The sequence below is a fragment of the Palaemon carinicauda genome, chromosome 24, assembly GCF_036898095.1.
Source record: "Palaemon carinicauda isolate YSFRI2023 chromosome 24, ASM3689809v2, whole genome shotgun sequence".
Lineage (NCBI taxonomy): Eukaryota > Metazoa > Arthropoda > Malacostraca > Decapoda > Palaemonidae > Palaemon > Palaemon carinicauda.
Window position 1 is genome coordinate 2,259,719 of NC_090748.1, and position 14,135 is coordinate 2,273,853.

At 40.4% G+C, this 14,135-nt stretch overlaps 1 protein-coding gene across 3 annotated transcripts in view; it reads left to right on the forward strand.

The window, feature by feature from the left end:
• Nucleotides 1-14,135, forward strand: part of LOC137618032 (5-phosphohydroxy-L-lysine phospho-lyase-like) — a 55,790-nt gene that overhangs the window by 36,273 nt on the left and 5,382 nt on the right. For all 3 annotated transcript variants that reach the window (XM_068347952.1, XM_068347950.1, XM_068347951.1), the window contains 3 exons: nt 3,506-3,650; nt 9,835-9,934; nt 10,077-10,259. In XM_068347952.1, coding sequence (XP_068204053.1) covers nt 3,506-3,650; nt 9,835-9,934; nt 10,077-10,259 — 428 coding nt within the window. The remainder of the gene's footprint in view (nt 1-3,505; nt 3,651-9,834; nt 9,935-10,076; nt 10,260-14,135) is intronic.

A 14,135-nucleotide genomic window follows, 5' to 3' on the forward strand; every position in this document is an offset into this window, starting at 1 on the left:
ATTTGCAAAGGACTGGGGATTCTCTCACTTAACATCATCACCTCTTCATCTACAGGCCAATGGTGGAACAGAGATCTGTACAGACAGCCAACAATATTGTTGAAAAGAATGCAAACCCCTATCTTAGCCAGCTGGCATATCATTCAGCACTTATCAGAAATGGCTTTACTCCCAATTAACTCCTTATGCACAGAAAAATAAAAACAATTGACTGTCCACCCTGATATTCTTCATCCAAAGGACATCGACAGAGAAGAACAGGAGAGGTATAGAGAGCAGTGTTCAAGAAATCACAGCAACCATTACTAAATGCAGAATCTTCCTGCTAAACAAAAAGATGGTATAATATATACTGTCTATAAGATTAGGAAAAGTATGATAAAGGTAAAGAATATGAGATAGGAAAAAAGTATGGAGAAGTTGAAGGAAGATTAACAAGCCCACGATTATACATACTGTAGTTACTTCAGACACTGGACCAACAATACACTGGAGAGAACTGCCTCAAATAGACCAAAAAAAGAAACGCTGTACCTGCTTCAAATGACCTAAGTGCTAGCACAATCAGTATCAATTTAGTTACAAACCCGCCCAGGGTGCCTAAATGAAACAAACCTGGAGTTTAATATTTTTCTCTTACGAGCTGGTAAGTTGACAGTCCGATATGTTTTATAAAGTTAACATTTCATGAAGCCTTTTTACTGAACCGGTCTTAATGCTGAATTTGAATATCATACTTGTTCTCTATATTCTACTCTTTATTCAAAGCATTTTAGTTGTTCGTTCAAAGATTTACTTGTTTAAAATATTCTGTATTCTGTGTAATTCTTGCTGATTTTCATGATAAATGTTTAAAAGTTTGTTTCTACATGAATACAAGCCATCTTTCTTTAACAGGAATATGATTTCAGCGAAGCTGGAAACAGCCACTAAAACTTTTAACAAGTTGGTAGTAGTAGCTGGAGGGTAAAGAGTAAGCCCTACTCACTTGATATTCCACTGAGCTCCTACTCCCCCTCCATCACAGGAAAGAACTTCTGTGAGCAGTATCAAGATATAAAACTAATGACTTACCTGTAAACCTTATTGCTACTATGCAAAGGCTTCTAAATGCCAGGATTTGATAAAGCACAAGCCAGTGTTTCTGGCCAGAATACTATGGTGATGTACATACTCAAAAAAAAAAAAAAAAAAAAAAATCAGACAAACAAATGGTGTCAGTGCCTCAAAGATACTGGTGTCACCTGGAATGCGAGTGCTCGGCAACACTGCAAGCACAAGCAGCAGTATTAGCACAATCAAAGAAATCTTGGCAAGCTAGCAAGGAAGGAGGAATTACTACATCAAACAAATCCTCCAAGAGTTCGAGTAAACTCGGCTCAATCCTAATACAAAGAGTAGGAATTTTCTTTTAAAGCTGCTTCATTGGTATTGTACATACCTGGAAGATGAGGCCTAAGCAGAACCAACTTTAGAAAAGAGTACCAAAACACTTGTGTAAATAAGGTGTAGGCTGTAAGCTTAAACATTTTGATTTTCATATAGCAAGTGGTTGATTTCACTATATTAAACATAAGTTACAGAATAGAATGACAAAAACGATAATGTTGTCCTATGCAGCATATTGAAGATAACTTTGAAAACATTAAGGTAACATGCCCAAAACTAATATAGGAATGTTACTGATGCATAAGCAAGATAAAATTGGAAAGGGGATAATATTATCAGTGCACCGCATAGGATGCACTGTAGATATTACTAAAAGGGTCTTTGGTGCATTCACTTAGGCCCCCCGCTGCTCCCTTTTTTAGCCTTTGCCTTAACTCGGTTCCAGATTTCTTTCTTCCCTCTTGCTGTTTAACCTCTTAACTTTAATTTCGAGTTGCATCAATAAGGTTTTGCCTTAATTGAACCCCTAAACAGAATGATCTCCTTGGTCCCAGGCCTGGCTCATGATATGGTCCATATTCCTAAATCTATTTGTCTGAAGCAAATTAAATTTCGTAGAAGAATATCTATGCCAGAATATTAGGCCAATGCAAAACTGTTAATACCAATAATATTGTGCAATTAACACATGGCAATATCTGCAAATAATACATCCTACAAAATGAGGAAATGCCTCAATGACATTTAGGAGGAAGTATTCAAAGTGGCAGAAAACTAAAAACCTAAATAAAGAACGTGTTAAATAAGGTCATGGAACCTCAAGGTATACATTGCCATATACAGTACTCATGTTGGAATGTAGTGCAAAATAATTGTAGTGATAAACGCAAACCTTATGTCTAAGCTTTACTCGCCACGAGTTGATACTAACACCGTAAGTTTGAAACAAAGATAAGTTCATAAATAACAATAAAAAGCAATCTTAAGCAATAATAAATAACAGTAGGTTACACAGGATCAGTACTGTACTATAGGTAAACTAATACAATAACCTAACCAATGGAAAAGTACAGAAGATAAACTCTTCTGTTATCAGTGTTACCAATAGTACATGCAAAGCATCTTACTGTATTATCAAAGCAACTATAACCTCTTTATCAGACTTCTTATCCCTTATCAAAAGGTTTTATTTGAAATAAGGATAGAAACAACACAATTCACCTAATACAAGACACATTCAGTACTTCAAGAGACTATGTACAAAAGCCAGTACAGCAATAGCAAGATACTTCTAGCCTGAGGAGGAAAACATGCAAACCAGTATTTAGGTTAATTGCGAGAACTATGACAAACATTTTACTCATAATGAATGCTCATAACTCAAGGAAATTATGAATGAAGCAAAATAAATTTGCAAAACAAAAGTCAAATTTCTTGAGCAAAGCCAACATGGGGTTATTTGCTTGGCAGATAGAGTATGGCCTAACTACCACTATTACAACTTGGAGTGCTGCCCAGAGTGAATGTGATAATGGGGTAAGATTAAACAAAGATGGTTTTCCTGCAAAATCATTGCTATAATGAATTCTTGGATCCAAACCCATAAAATTCCATTTACTTTACAGCATTCATGAAGGGGGGGTTTAATAGTGTTTACATACCCAAGGGTCCAGATGATGTGAGTAGTGAAAATACTGATGAGGGACCTATGGTCGTGGTTCTATCACGCCTCAGTTTACTATACCGACACTCATAGAGTGAGCGAGCTGGGTTTATTCCTGGCATTCCATGCATCCTTTTTTCTCTGGTATATTTAGCAATAACTATGCCTTAGAAATGGTGCTATAGGAGCCTTTATCGGAGCAACACAGGTCGAGCCCAGAAATTGATTTTTCCTTCGTCAAAATCCTTTTTTTCCCCTTCTGTTTGAAAGACAGAAGTATTGTGATCCTGGGAACATTCAGGTAATGAACATGGGTTTGTATGAAAAAATGCATAAACAGACAGTATGTGTAATGGCTTTTTTTTCATGTGGTTATAAGTACAGTACAAATATTCAAGGTTGAGTGTGTTGCCAAGCATTAATAACTGAAAGTTGACACTGTTTTTATTTCAGTACCAGTGTACAACAGCTATGGATGCTGTTGGGTGTGCAGTTTTAGATATTACTGAGCGTGACCAGCTTATGAATATGGCATCAAATGTGGGAGAATTCTTGCTTGATCAGCTAAATAATCTTAAAAAGAAACATGAATATATTGGTAAGTAATAAACAAGATTATGCCTTAATACGTTAAGCAAAAATAAAAAATAGGCTTAGAAATTTAGTTGGGTTCGGTGAGAATTGGGTGGATTAGATTAATGCTAGAAACTTCCAACTGATTTTCTAGATGATTTGACAACAGTAAGGAACATTCAGATGCACAATTGTAAAGCTGGTATTCTGGCACAAATACAAACTCTCATACTTTACCTAGGAAAGAATATCAACAAAGCTGGAAAATAGGGCAGTTAATTTTATGAGGTTTAAACAGGTGGCTGGGAGTGGAAAAGCTGAGCACTCGCTTTGAATTCAGCTGTTAGTGAGAACAGAAATTTTTTATTAGCAGGAAATTTTGGCTTTTTAATCTTTCTTTACCTTTCCAGCATGTTAGTGATTGCTTTGGGAATGCCTGCAGCTATGTAGACCTCCCTGGGGGTGTTGGGACAATGTTGTGGCACCTTTTATGAGCCCTAAGGAGAAGGATCCGCTCCTGTTGTGCCACAGTTGCAGAGGACACTCCCACAGGCAGGAATCTCCTTATGGCGAGAGTGGAGAGAGGTCACTCTCCCAGTGGCTGGCATATAGCAGGAGGAAGAAGTCGTCCTAAAGGGATTCTTCAGTTTCAGGGTGATGTTGAACAAATCTAGACATCTTGCTCTAACCCCAGTACGCTGCCCTCCAACCTTTTCCCATTGGTTTCCTCTGGAAGTCAAATGAAGAAGTGGTGTCCCTTTAACTTTTAAGCTAACTCTCAAGGCCGGAAGCACTTCCCTTTTCCACCAGAGAATCATGAGGGCTGTCTCCTCGAGAGGAGGCCTCACCAGATTTACAGTGGGATGACACCCTGCGAGTATTATAACTAATATGGGACACACACTGCCAGTATTTGAGAAGCTCATTTCTCAAAAGGATCTTTTATGTTAGTGAGTAATGTCTCTCAACATTGGACATGTGGTCATACCTGATCATGCTAGCCCTTCGAAGCGGGTTAGCCCTCCTGAGCACGCACATGAATTAACTACTCTGGATCCAGTTGATCATTCCTGTCTTGAGACAGTGGTAGTAGCATGCACAGTACCAGCAATTGTTACCCCAAAACCTGCCTCACTGGGACACCCTCGACCTGCTAGAGGTCGGGAATAGTTTACCTAGCATGCTCCCGCCGAATTTTTATTTTACCTCCAAAGAGAAAAGCTTTGCTCCGCATCAGTGGTGAAAGGATATCACCCAGCTTAGAGCTAGGTCTTTAGGCTAAAAGGAGATGATGTTTCCTCTTCGGCAGAACTATGCTCATATGAAGTTTTGAGCAGGCTTATCTAATGATGGAAGTGAGACCCATTGCCTTGGGACATTGCTAAGGTCTTGTAGTCCCTTAAGAGGGCACCTTATGAACTGTTAAGGCTTGCCTCATTTCTTGCTTGCCTTAGCCTCTGCCAAACAGGTTAGCAATGTTAATGGTCTTTCCTTCATACGGAGCGCTGGAGGCAGGTCTCATTTTCGTTTGTCCTCGTTTATAGCTAAAACCCGGAAGCTCCGGGTTTTCTTCATTCAAGGTCGTAAGCCTTAGAGCAGTAACCAATGATCCTGATTAGTTGCTTTGTGTCTTGTGCGGGAGCTGAGGGGCTACCTTTATTGTATGCCTGCAACTCGACCTCGTGCGGGAGCTGAGGGGCTACCTTTATTGTATGCCTGCAACTCGACCTCACTTCTAGGCTCTGTAGCACCTCTTTGCAAGCATGAGGAGACTAAGGGTGACTAAAAATACAACCTCCTCTTAGCTAAGAGAATTTATTGAATGTACCCATTCACTACCTTCATCTTTCGCCTCGGGAAGAGCTCGGGTTAGAGCTCAAGATGAAAGAGGAGTTGGCATGACTGGCATTCCGTAGGATTCTCTCGGTGTCACAGATACTCCAGGCTATCATCTGGAAAATACAGACCATATTCACTGCCCATTACCTACGGGAATCGATCCACAGGTGCCCAGACCCCTTTTCACTAGGTCCTGAAGTAGCTGCACAGCAAGTGGTATAGTTACCTCGGCTCCTCTCACAGAACCATTAGCATCGGATTGAGGATGGTTATTATGTGTTAGACAGAGATCAAAGTGAAAGTTGACTGGCTCTTACGTTTTCATCTTCTCCACTCTTGGGGCACAGCATCGGAAACTGTCAGCTGGAATCGATTCGCTTGCAGGTAAGCCCCAATAGCCTGTAGGTTTTTTATTATATAATATAGAAGTGTTATTCTCCACACTCAATATTATTAGTACTTGCTAATTTGCAACCCTAGTGGGAAAACCAAGATGCTATAAGCCCAAGGGCTCCAACAGAAAATAGCCCAGTGAGAAAATGAAACAAGAGAAGTTTAAGAAAAATAACCACATGAACAAGAGAAGAAAGTAGCCACTGAACAATAGCAGTGCAGTAGTTAACCTCTTGAGTGAAGAATTGTTCACGAAGGATAGTGAGTTATAACCAGACAAACCATTGATATATATATACCTCATTGTTAATACACAGATTTTCAGCTCTGCATCCTTTATTGCACTGGCTGCACGAGTTGTTAAGAACTTAAACTCTGCACCACTGACAATGGTCCGAATTTTTGGTAGCCCGTGATAAGTACCCAGCCAAATGGTATAGTGACTGCCTCTCACCTAAAAATGAGGCTCCTCTGTAAAAAACAAGGGTTTGTACACTATTTGCGCTGCACTAAATGACAAATGTGAAGGTAATTTCTATTTTGCTTAACTTTACACAACTGAATCCTTTACTCATACTTTTCTGCCATCACTTACCCCTTAGAAAGTCCCAAATGCAATCAAAGTAAGTGCTCGGTGAGAAAGTAAGGTAGGTGGAGCTTTCCGACTCGGCTGATAAGTACCGTTCACCTGTTTACACTTCATTATAAAAGTTTAACTGCCATATTCTCCAGCTTTGCTGATATTCTATCCTATGTAAGGGACTCAGGTTTGTATAGTTAGGAAAAATACAAATTATCTCCAAATTTGTCGTATTTATGTTAAGAAAGGCATGGCTGTTTAAGCTAGACTTTGCTTTCCTTGGGTCTAAAAAGGTTTACAACACTTGAGATCCTACAAAATCATGATGACCATATTTGCTTGAATATATTACGAGGGTCTTGGAACGTAAAAACGGGATGCAGTGAAAGTTTTTTTATTATAATGTAAGTGTACTATACTGTTTAGTAAAACTGATGATTCAAATTTTAAAGGGCATTTGATGAAAAGTAATATTAGATTAGTATGTATATTTAAGAATTGTGGTGTACGAATACTGTCATCCATGTATGTGTCCCTTACAGATAATATTTCCTAGTTACAATTATAAATACTTTGATGACAGCTAATAGATTGTGACTAAAATATTGTAGGAAATATTTGTTCTTTGGCGTCAAACAAACCTTTGTTCTTTAATTAGGGAGATTTGCTTTTGATTCAGCCGCTGTTTTTTATGCATGTACAGACATCTCCTGTCAAACTTATTCATTTTCTTTCTCAGAAAACGGATAGTATCACCAGCAGGCTCAGGAGGTTGCGCGACCATTCCTGTCCAAGACATTAGTACCAGCTCAGCACTAGCAATGTATTCTTGGTCACTATTCACCAATCCTTCATCGTGGGCATCTCTATCAGAGGTGTCTGAAGGATCACTGGTTGGCTGACTTTAGATCACCAGTTCCATCCTGTTCCATTGGGGCAGCAGGTGCCAGAGAATGTGGCCTGGTGGTTCAACGAAAACCTCACCAGCGTAGTTTCACTCAACTCCCGCCTCTGTTCATGCATGTTTCCAGAAGCATGGAATGAAAGGTGAGGAGCCCACCTGGAGGACCTGGTCGTCTCGGGTGTGGAACGAAGAAGAACTGCATCTGCACGTAAATGTCCCAGAGTTGCAAGCAGCTTTCCTAGGTTTGCAAGGATTCCAAGAACATTCAAGGAGGCACTCAGTATTGTTGATGAATGACACCACCACCGTAGTGGCCAATGTCAACAAACAAAGAGGGTTTTGTATCATGCTCTCATTGTAAGCTGACGAAGCGGATGCACATCTAGACATTATTTCATGTTGTGTGGAGTTGTCAGCAAGGTACATTCCAGGCAAAAGTAATGTACTAGCAGACCCATTGTTGCCATAGGCAGGTAGGAACAGAGGGATCCCTACAACTTTGGTAGCAGAAAAGCTTACCCTATGGAACTCTCTGGGGACTGACTTGTTTGCCATCTGGCTGAACAGGAAGCTCCTTATGTGTTGCTCCCCTATTCTAGACACGTGCATTGTTCGAAGATACCTTCCAATACCCATGGGATCACCTACACATGTATATCGTTCAGCCTGATTGAGCTGGTAATCAACAGAGTTGATTACTCCAGGACTGTGTATGACCATGGTGGCTCCCAGATGGCTTCATGCCTATTGGTATCCCAATCTGATTGCTCTTCTGGTCGAGGTCCTGAAACTTCTGCCAGCCACACCTTGAGAGGTACCACCAAGCCACAGAGTCCTTTGCTCTTCACAGGTGGAAACTTATGCAGCATCTCCTCTGAATGAAAGGCTTTTTGCGAGGCCCAGCAAAGTAGGTGTCTATGTCCTGAAGTCTTCTAAAGCTGGCTACTAGACTAAGTGTGCCATCTTCTGCGATTGGTGTCTTAGATGACATATTTCAACTTTACCACAGGCATTCCTTAGCTAAAAGAACCCCTTAGAGGCTGTCAGATGCTACTGCTCAGCCTTGAGTATGGTCTTTCAACTGTAGGGTATAGACCTCTCTGCTTCCTGGTAGTTGTCTATACTCGTGAGGAGCTTCAACCAGTCTTACCTACTCTGGGATCTCAGGCCCCTTTAGTGGGATGTGACCTTGGTCCTCAAGGCTCTGACTCTGAAGACTGTTTTAGTGCTATCTCTAGCACCAGCAAAGAGTTGACGAATTGCACGATTTCTCTTATTTAGTCACCCATGCTAAGGGGTTGGAAGGAGGTCTCCTTTAATTTTGCATGGCGCCAGGTTTGAGTACTCCATCCCCTTCTTCCTGGAGGGGTCACAGGAGATGCTCTTGTCTCTTATGAGGATTCTGCGGAGCTATCTGTAAAAGACGCTGACACCTCCGGTCCAAGTAGCAGAGACTTTTAGTTACCCTAGCAAGTCCAAGAGGGTGTTGTCAAGAAATACGGTCTCTTTGTGGCTTCCTGAGACAATACGTAAAGCTTGTGCCTTGGCAGACGAGATAGTCAAAGTGTCAGCGAAGACCAGCCCTCACAAGGTCAGAGGCATTGGCCTCAGCCTCGCCTTAGCTTTCAGGAGGAACCTGTCAGAATTTACCAACAAGTCCCTTAACACCTTAGTGCTTGGACTTGTTGTGGCTGCTCAAGCTGTTGCATAACCAGGCCTGCTTCCAAATAGGGTAAGAGTGCATCTTGTTTATGGTAATGAGTAGATGTAAGCCTGGAATGAAAGGTAGTATATAACTGGCTCTTCTTCATTCTTCTGTCCCCTCTCTTGGGAACATAGTAGTCGAAATGTTACATGCTGGTCTGGTAATTAGTAAGTTCAGTTTCACGTCAAACCACCACCTTTATGTTTGAGGAAAGATCTCTCCATTCCCCTTAACAGGCAGAGATATGGTGAATTGTACAGCAACGCATTAATCATCATACAGTACTTGGTATTTTTATTCTAACTTACATCCCATTATGGGGGACAGGTTTCTCAGGATTGATCAAGTACATTTACACATGTACAACCTAGGTCCTATCAGTCTTTCATCCTTTTTGAAAATCAAAGAGGGTTGTCAGTGGTTCACATTTTGTTTCTTCACTGAACAAGTGTTGAAAGGGAATAAAAGTGAACCTTCTAGTTTTGGTTTTAGGGGACCCCCAGCCCTTCAAACAGTGAGTCACCCCCCAATAATAGGTCAAGGTTTGTATGCTGCGTAGGAACAAATGACAAATTTTCAAAGTAATTTGTAATAGTCCAATTTCAGATTGTGCTGTAACAGTCACCCTAATTAAAGGACTTAGGTTTTTATGGCTAGGAAAAATACAAATTACCTGGATAATTTGTCATATTTCCAAACATAAGAGAGACCATATGAAACATGCATAAGTTTTACAACATTGTTGCTTTGTACATTCAGTCATTAAAAGGATGATTCTTTATTTATAGGCGATGTTCGGGGAAAAGGTTTACTGTTTGGGATTGAAATTGTATGGAGCAAACACAGTAAAAAACCATCACAAGAGATAGCTGAACAAATTGTCCATAGGTAGGTATTTAGAAGCTGCATTTATCAATATTTTGGCTTATACAATATTTTATTGATTAGATAATTTTCTGATTTTATAAGTCATATTACTATAAATGATTTGTTATGCAAGTGCCCAAAATTTAATGAATTTTTTTTCCAGAATGAAGGAAGAAAACATTCTGTTGGCCAATGAGGGATTCTGTCGTAATATCCTTATGCTCATTCCGCCCATGTGTTTCTCAATTGAAAATGCCATGACTTTTACGCAAAAGTTGGACAAAGCTTTAACAGAATTACCTACTACAAATATTGTGAACGATCTTATTACCGGTCTTCCAACAATGTAAGTACCCAAAATGATATAGTTTTGTTTCAATAGGAAACTATTTCTACGTGATTAAGGTATTTGGGAGTAAATTGAAAATGGTTACTTGATCTTTTACTAAGAAGGATTAATGCAGTTAGGTAATTTTTATAACAACTTCAGGGCTGGATCATTATTGTCTTAGCTATCAGGCCTTTTGTAAATGTCATAACTTTTTTCCTATTGGTTATGATATCCCTCCACCCAAGTTGCATAAATCCCTTTTGGAATATTTATTGACCTCACCATGGAAATATGTTTAAGTGAATGTCCAAATTCACTATATGTACATGTATGTGTATATGTATATATATATTTATATATATGTTTATACTTTAAACTTTTTTCAGTAATTTTGCATTAAAAATTAGTATAATTCAACCATGACCCAAGTACTATATCAATCATCAGACAAGAAACCCCTAAAATATTATCTTAACCGAACCAGAAGGATGATTGATAGGATTGCTATTTTTCCTTTGACTATAACCAACAATAATCCTCAACAAAAAGGTAGGAATTACCAACATGTCTTATGATCAACCAGAGATTTTAATAAGGCTGTTGACAAAAATTTTGAATAAATTAAGTCCTCTAAAGTCCTTCCAATCATTTTAAAAATTAAAGATATGTGGCTTTGCATCAGATTTCAGAATGATATTAAGTAATTAGGTATTTCATTTCTTGGCACTATTATGCTTATTTACTATGTTTGTTTATAAGAAACTTGTTTGATTTTGTTCTCATTCGATAATAAACCTTTTGACAATCCATAATTACTTCAATAATAATTCAGTAAATATAAAAGATTCACAGTTCTAATTTGTACAATATCAGTAAAAAATGGCAATTTTCTACATAGCAATTATCCCACAACAGCAATTTTCTTGTCACACAGACAGGGAAGGATGATGGCCATTGATCAGGTTTTCGGTACACTTCAAGGGTCTAATCAGGCTCTTTTGAGTTGCTATGGTCGTAGGTATTTCTTATGATCCAGGTGTTTGAACAAGATCCTACTCCCAGTGCTCTAACAACAGTGATTCTATGTTGGGGAACAGGCATATGTGTGTCTTATCATTGATTCAGCAGCAGCTGTGCTGACAGCAGCGACCCAACTGTAGAGACTCAAGCACGATGACATATCACTCTCAGCTCTTGAGTCTGCTGCCATGGCTAGCCTCTAACCACTATCCTATATTGACCATTGGTCAGAGGTAGTCATATACTTTGTGAAAACCCCAGGACTTGGCAAATCCTGAGTAGTGGAAGAAGTATATAGACTTGTTCTTTTAGTGCACAAGTCTGTCGAGTCCTGAAGAGAAGGGATGCAGTTGCCTCTCCCTATGCTATACAGGTGGGGCAAGAGGATGCAATATACATGAGGAATGCCCTAGTGCTGGAGTCTCTGGCCAGCCCTTCAGAGGCAGCACCAGTGTGATTCAAATCCCATGACAACATTAAAGTCAGTACTAAAGAAGCCTCCAGAACCTTATCTGGAAATCCAAGAAAGATGCGGATAATGCTCCAGCCTTCGCCCCCCAATCCTGGTCAGTCCAGAAAGGGCAGTAGAGGATTGATGGGAGGATGGGGATGCTTTATTGGCATTCTCCTCTAGCTGCCATAATTGGGGCTGCTTTTCACTTATTTGACTAATGAGGTATGACCTTGAGCATAGAGCAGGTTGGTGGAAGTCTATATACCTTTTATCTATAATTAACTCAACTCCTCCCCTCACTCGCACATTGTTGATGTTTCGGTTCTACCCTCAGGAGTCACAGAAAACTATGCCCCTAGTGGTAGAGGTGAAAGTGATGAATAAAAAATACTTTCAAAATTGTCCAAGGCTTGTTGCCTCTCTGGTGGAGAAGTCAACGTGGGGCTGGAGATCAAGATAGACACGTTACGTACTTTACAATCTGCCATTGGGAAAGACTGCGTCGTCATGTTTTCTGTGTAACAAAAGGATGCATATTTCCAGATACTTATCCATCATTCTGAAAAAGTAGCTCCACTTTGTCCTTTGGGGAGTACTGTACTAGTTCAAAGGTGTGTGCCTCAGACTACGGCTCCCCAAATGTTTACCATTTTTGTACGTTGGCCCAGTGGAACAGATTCGTCTAAAAATACATCAATGATACTCTGATCCTTTTGTCCACTAGAAGAGAGTCTGATTATCTTTTGCAACGACCTACGGATCATGATCAATTGGTGAGAAGTTCAGTCTTACTCCCAAGCAGAGGAATGGAGTACCTAGATATACTGATATACACTGCAACAGCGTTCTCCCATCGAACAATCATATCAGCAGATTCCTGCACGATCATAAATTCCCAGCTGGAGGGGGGAAAACCTCTGGGACACTTTTTGTAGTTGGAGAAGGTAAGCTTGTTCCTCATGCCCACCTGTAATGTCTGAAGCATCATTGGTCAGCAAACAGCGATTCACCCTACCATCTGGTTCTAGTGGATCGTGGTGGCTTAACAACAAAAAATCCAGGTGACTCCCCACCTCCAGAGAAGAATGTTCAAAGAAGCATCCAGAGTTGGGAAGAACCCTGACAAACAAAACCGCCTCAAGAATGTGGTCAACATAACAAAAGCACCTGCATATCAACCTGCTGGCAATGCAAGCACCACTGGTAGCATTGCAAACTTTCCAACTGAGATTGATAGGGCACTCAGTAGTGTTGATGAGTGACGACACTACTGTTATGGCCTATGTCAACATGCATGAGTGCACTTTTTCTCAAACCCTCTGCAAATTGGCAAAGTGGGTGCACACTTGTGTGTTTGACAATGCAGTAGAGCTGTCAGCAAGGTTCATTCAGCGTAAGAGGAATATTCTAGCAGGCACACCAAAATGCCATAGATAGGTAGTGGTATCAGAATGGTCCTATATACATGTGTGTTTGGAAAGGGTTCTTGGCTTTTTCTGATTCCCATAGATCAACCTCTTCACCAACTGCTTGAACTAAAAGCTTCCGGTATTCTGCTCGCCAGTTCCAGACCTGGCTGTAGCACTAGAGCTTCTAATACCCCTGGAACAAAATGGATACACTCTTTTGCACCTAATTTACCAATTACTGGAGATACCTGATGAAATTGGGTATTGGGATGACCCTTGTGGCCTCCAAGCGGTCACACACTAAATAGTATCTAGATCTGCTGATGGTATCCAGTATCTCAGAGTTTGGGGTATTTCTTATAATACATCCACACAACAGCTTGAGTAGCCATTACAGGTCCAAGCATAAAGATGTCAAGGGACTTCTCAGGTAGAAGGCTGTGAATGTGCTATACCTCTTCCAGACATACGGCTTCAGCACTAGGCCACTAGTATTTTTTTTAAAGTGTGTTTGGGAAATATGCGTGACTTTGTGAAGTTTGGTCCTGGCTCGTGCCTCTATTTTCTCGTCAGCTGATGTGTAAAGTCTCCGGATCATCTCATGAAACCAGAAAGGACATTTTCCTTGATAACTCGTTCTTGAACCTACCAGTGTTAACGAACAGTCCCTTACACTCGGACATGAGGTGTCAGTTTCTCTTCAGATAGCACTGCAAAGGCTTCAAGAGGACACAAGAGCACCTCACCTCGTCTTTATCACCACCCGATGCCTCCCAGAGAGAGGGGATGGAGAAGAACTCTAACCTGGAGTCTTGGTCACAAAGTACAACCCAAAACTAATGTAGACCTCCTTCCATCCACAAGCGTGAGTGACTACGTAAGAAAGGCCATGCAACTCGCTCTCACTCTACGCCGTCGATAAATCAAGCAAAAAGACAGTCTCTTGTAGGTTAGATCCCTGATTGACGGCCTTTCTAAAGGTTCGAACTGTTTTTGCTAAAAACCCAG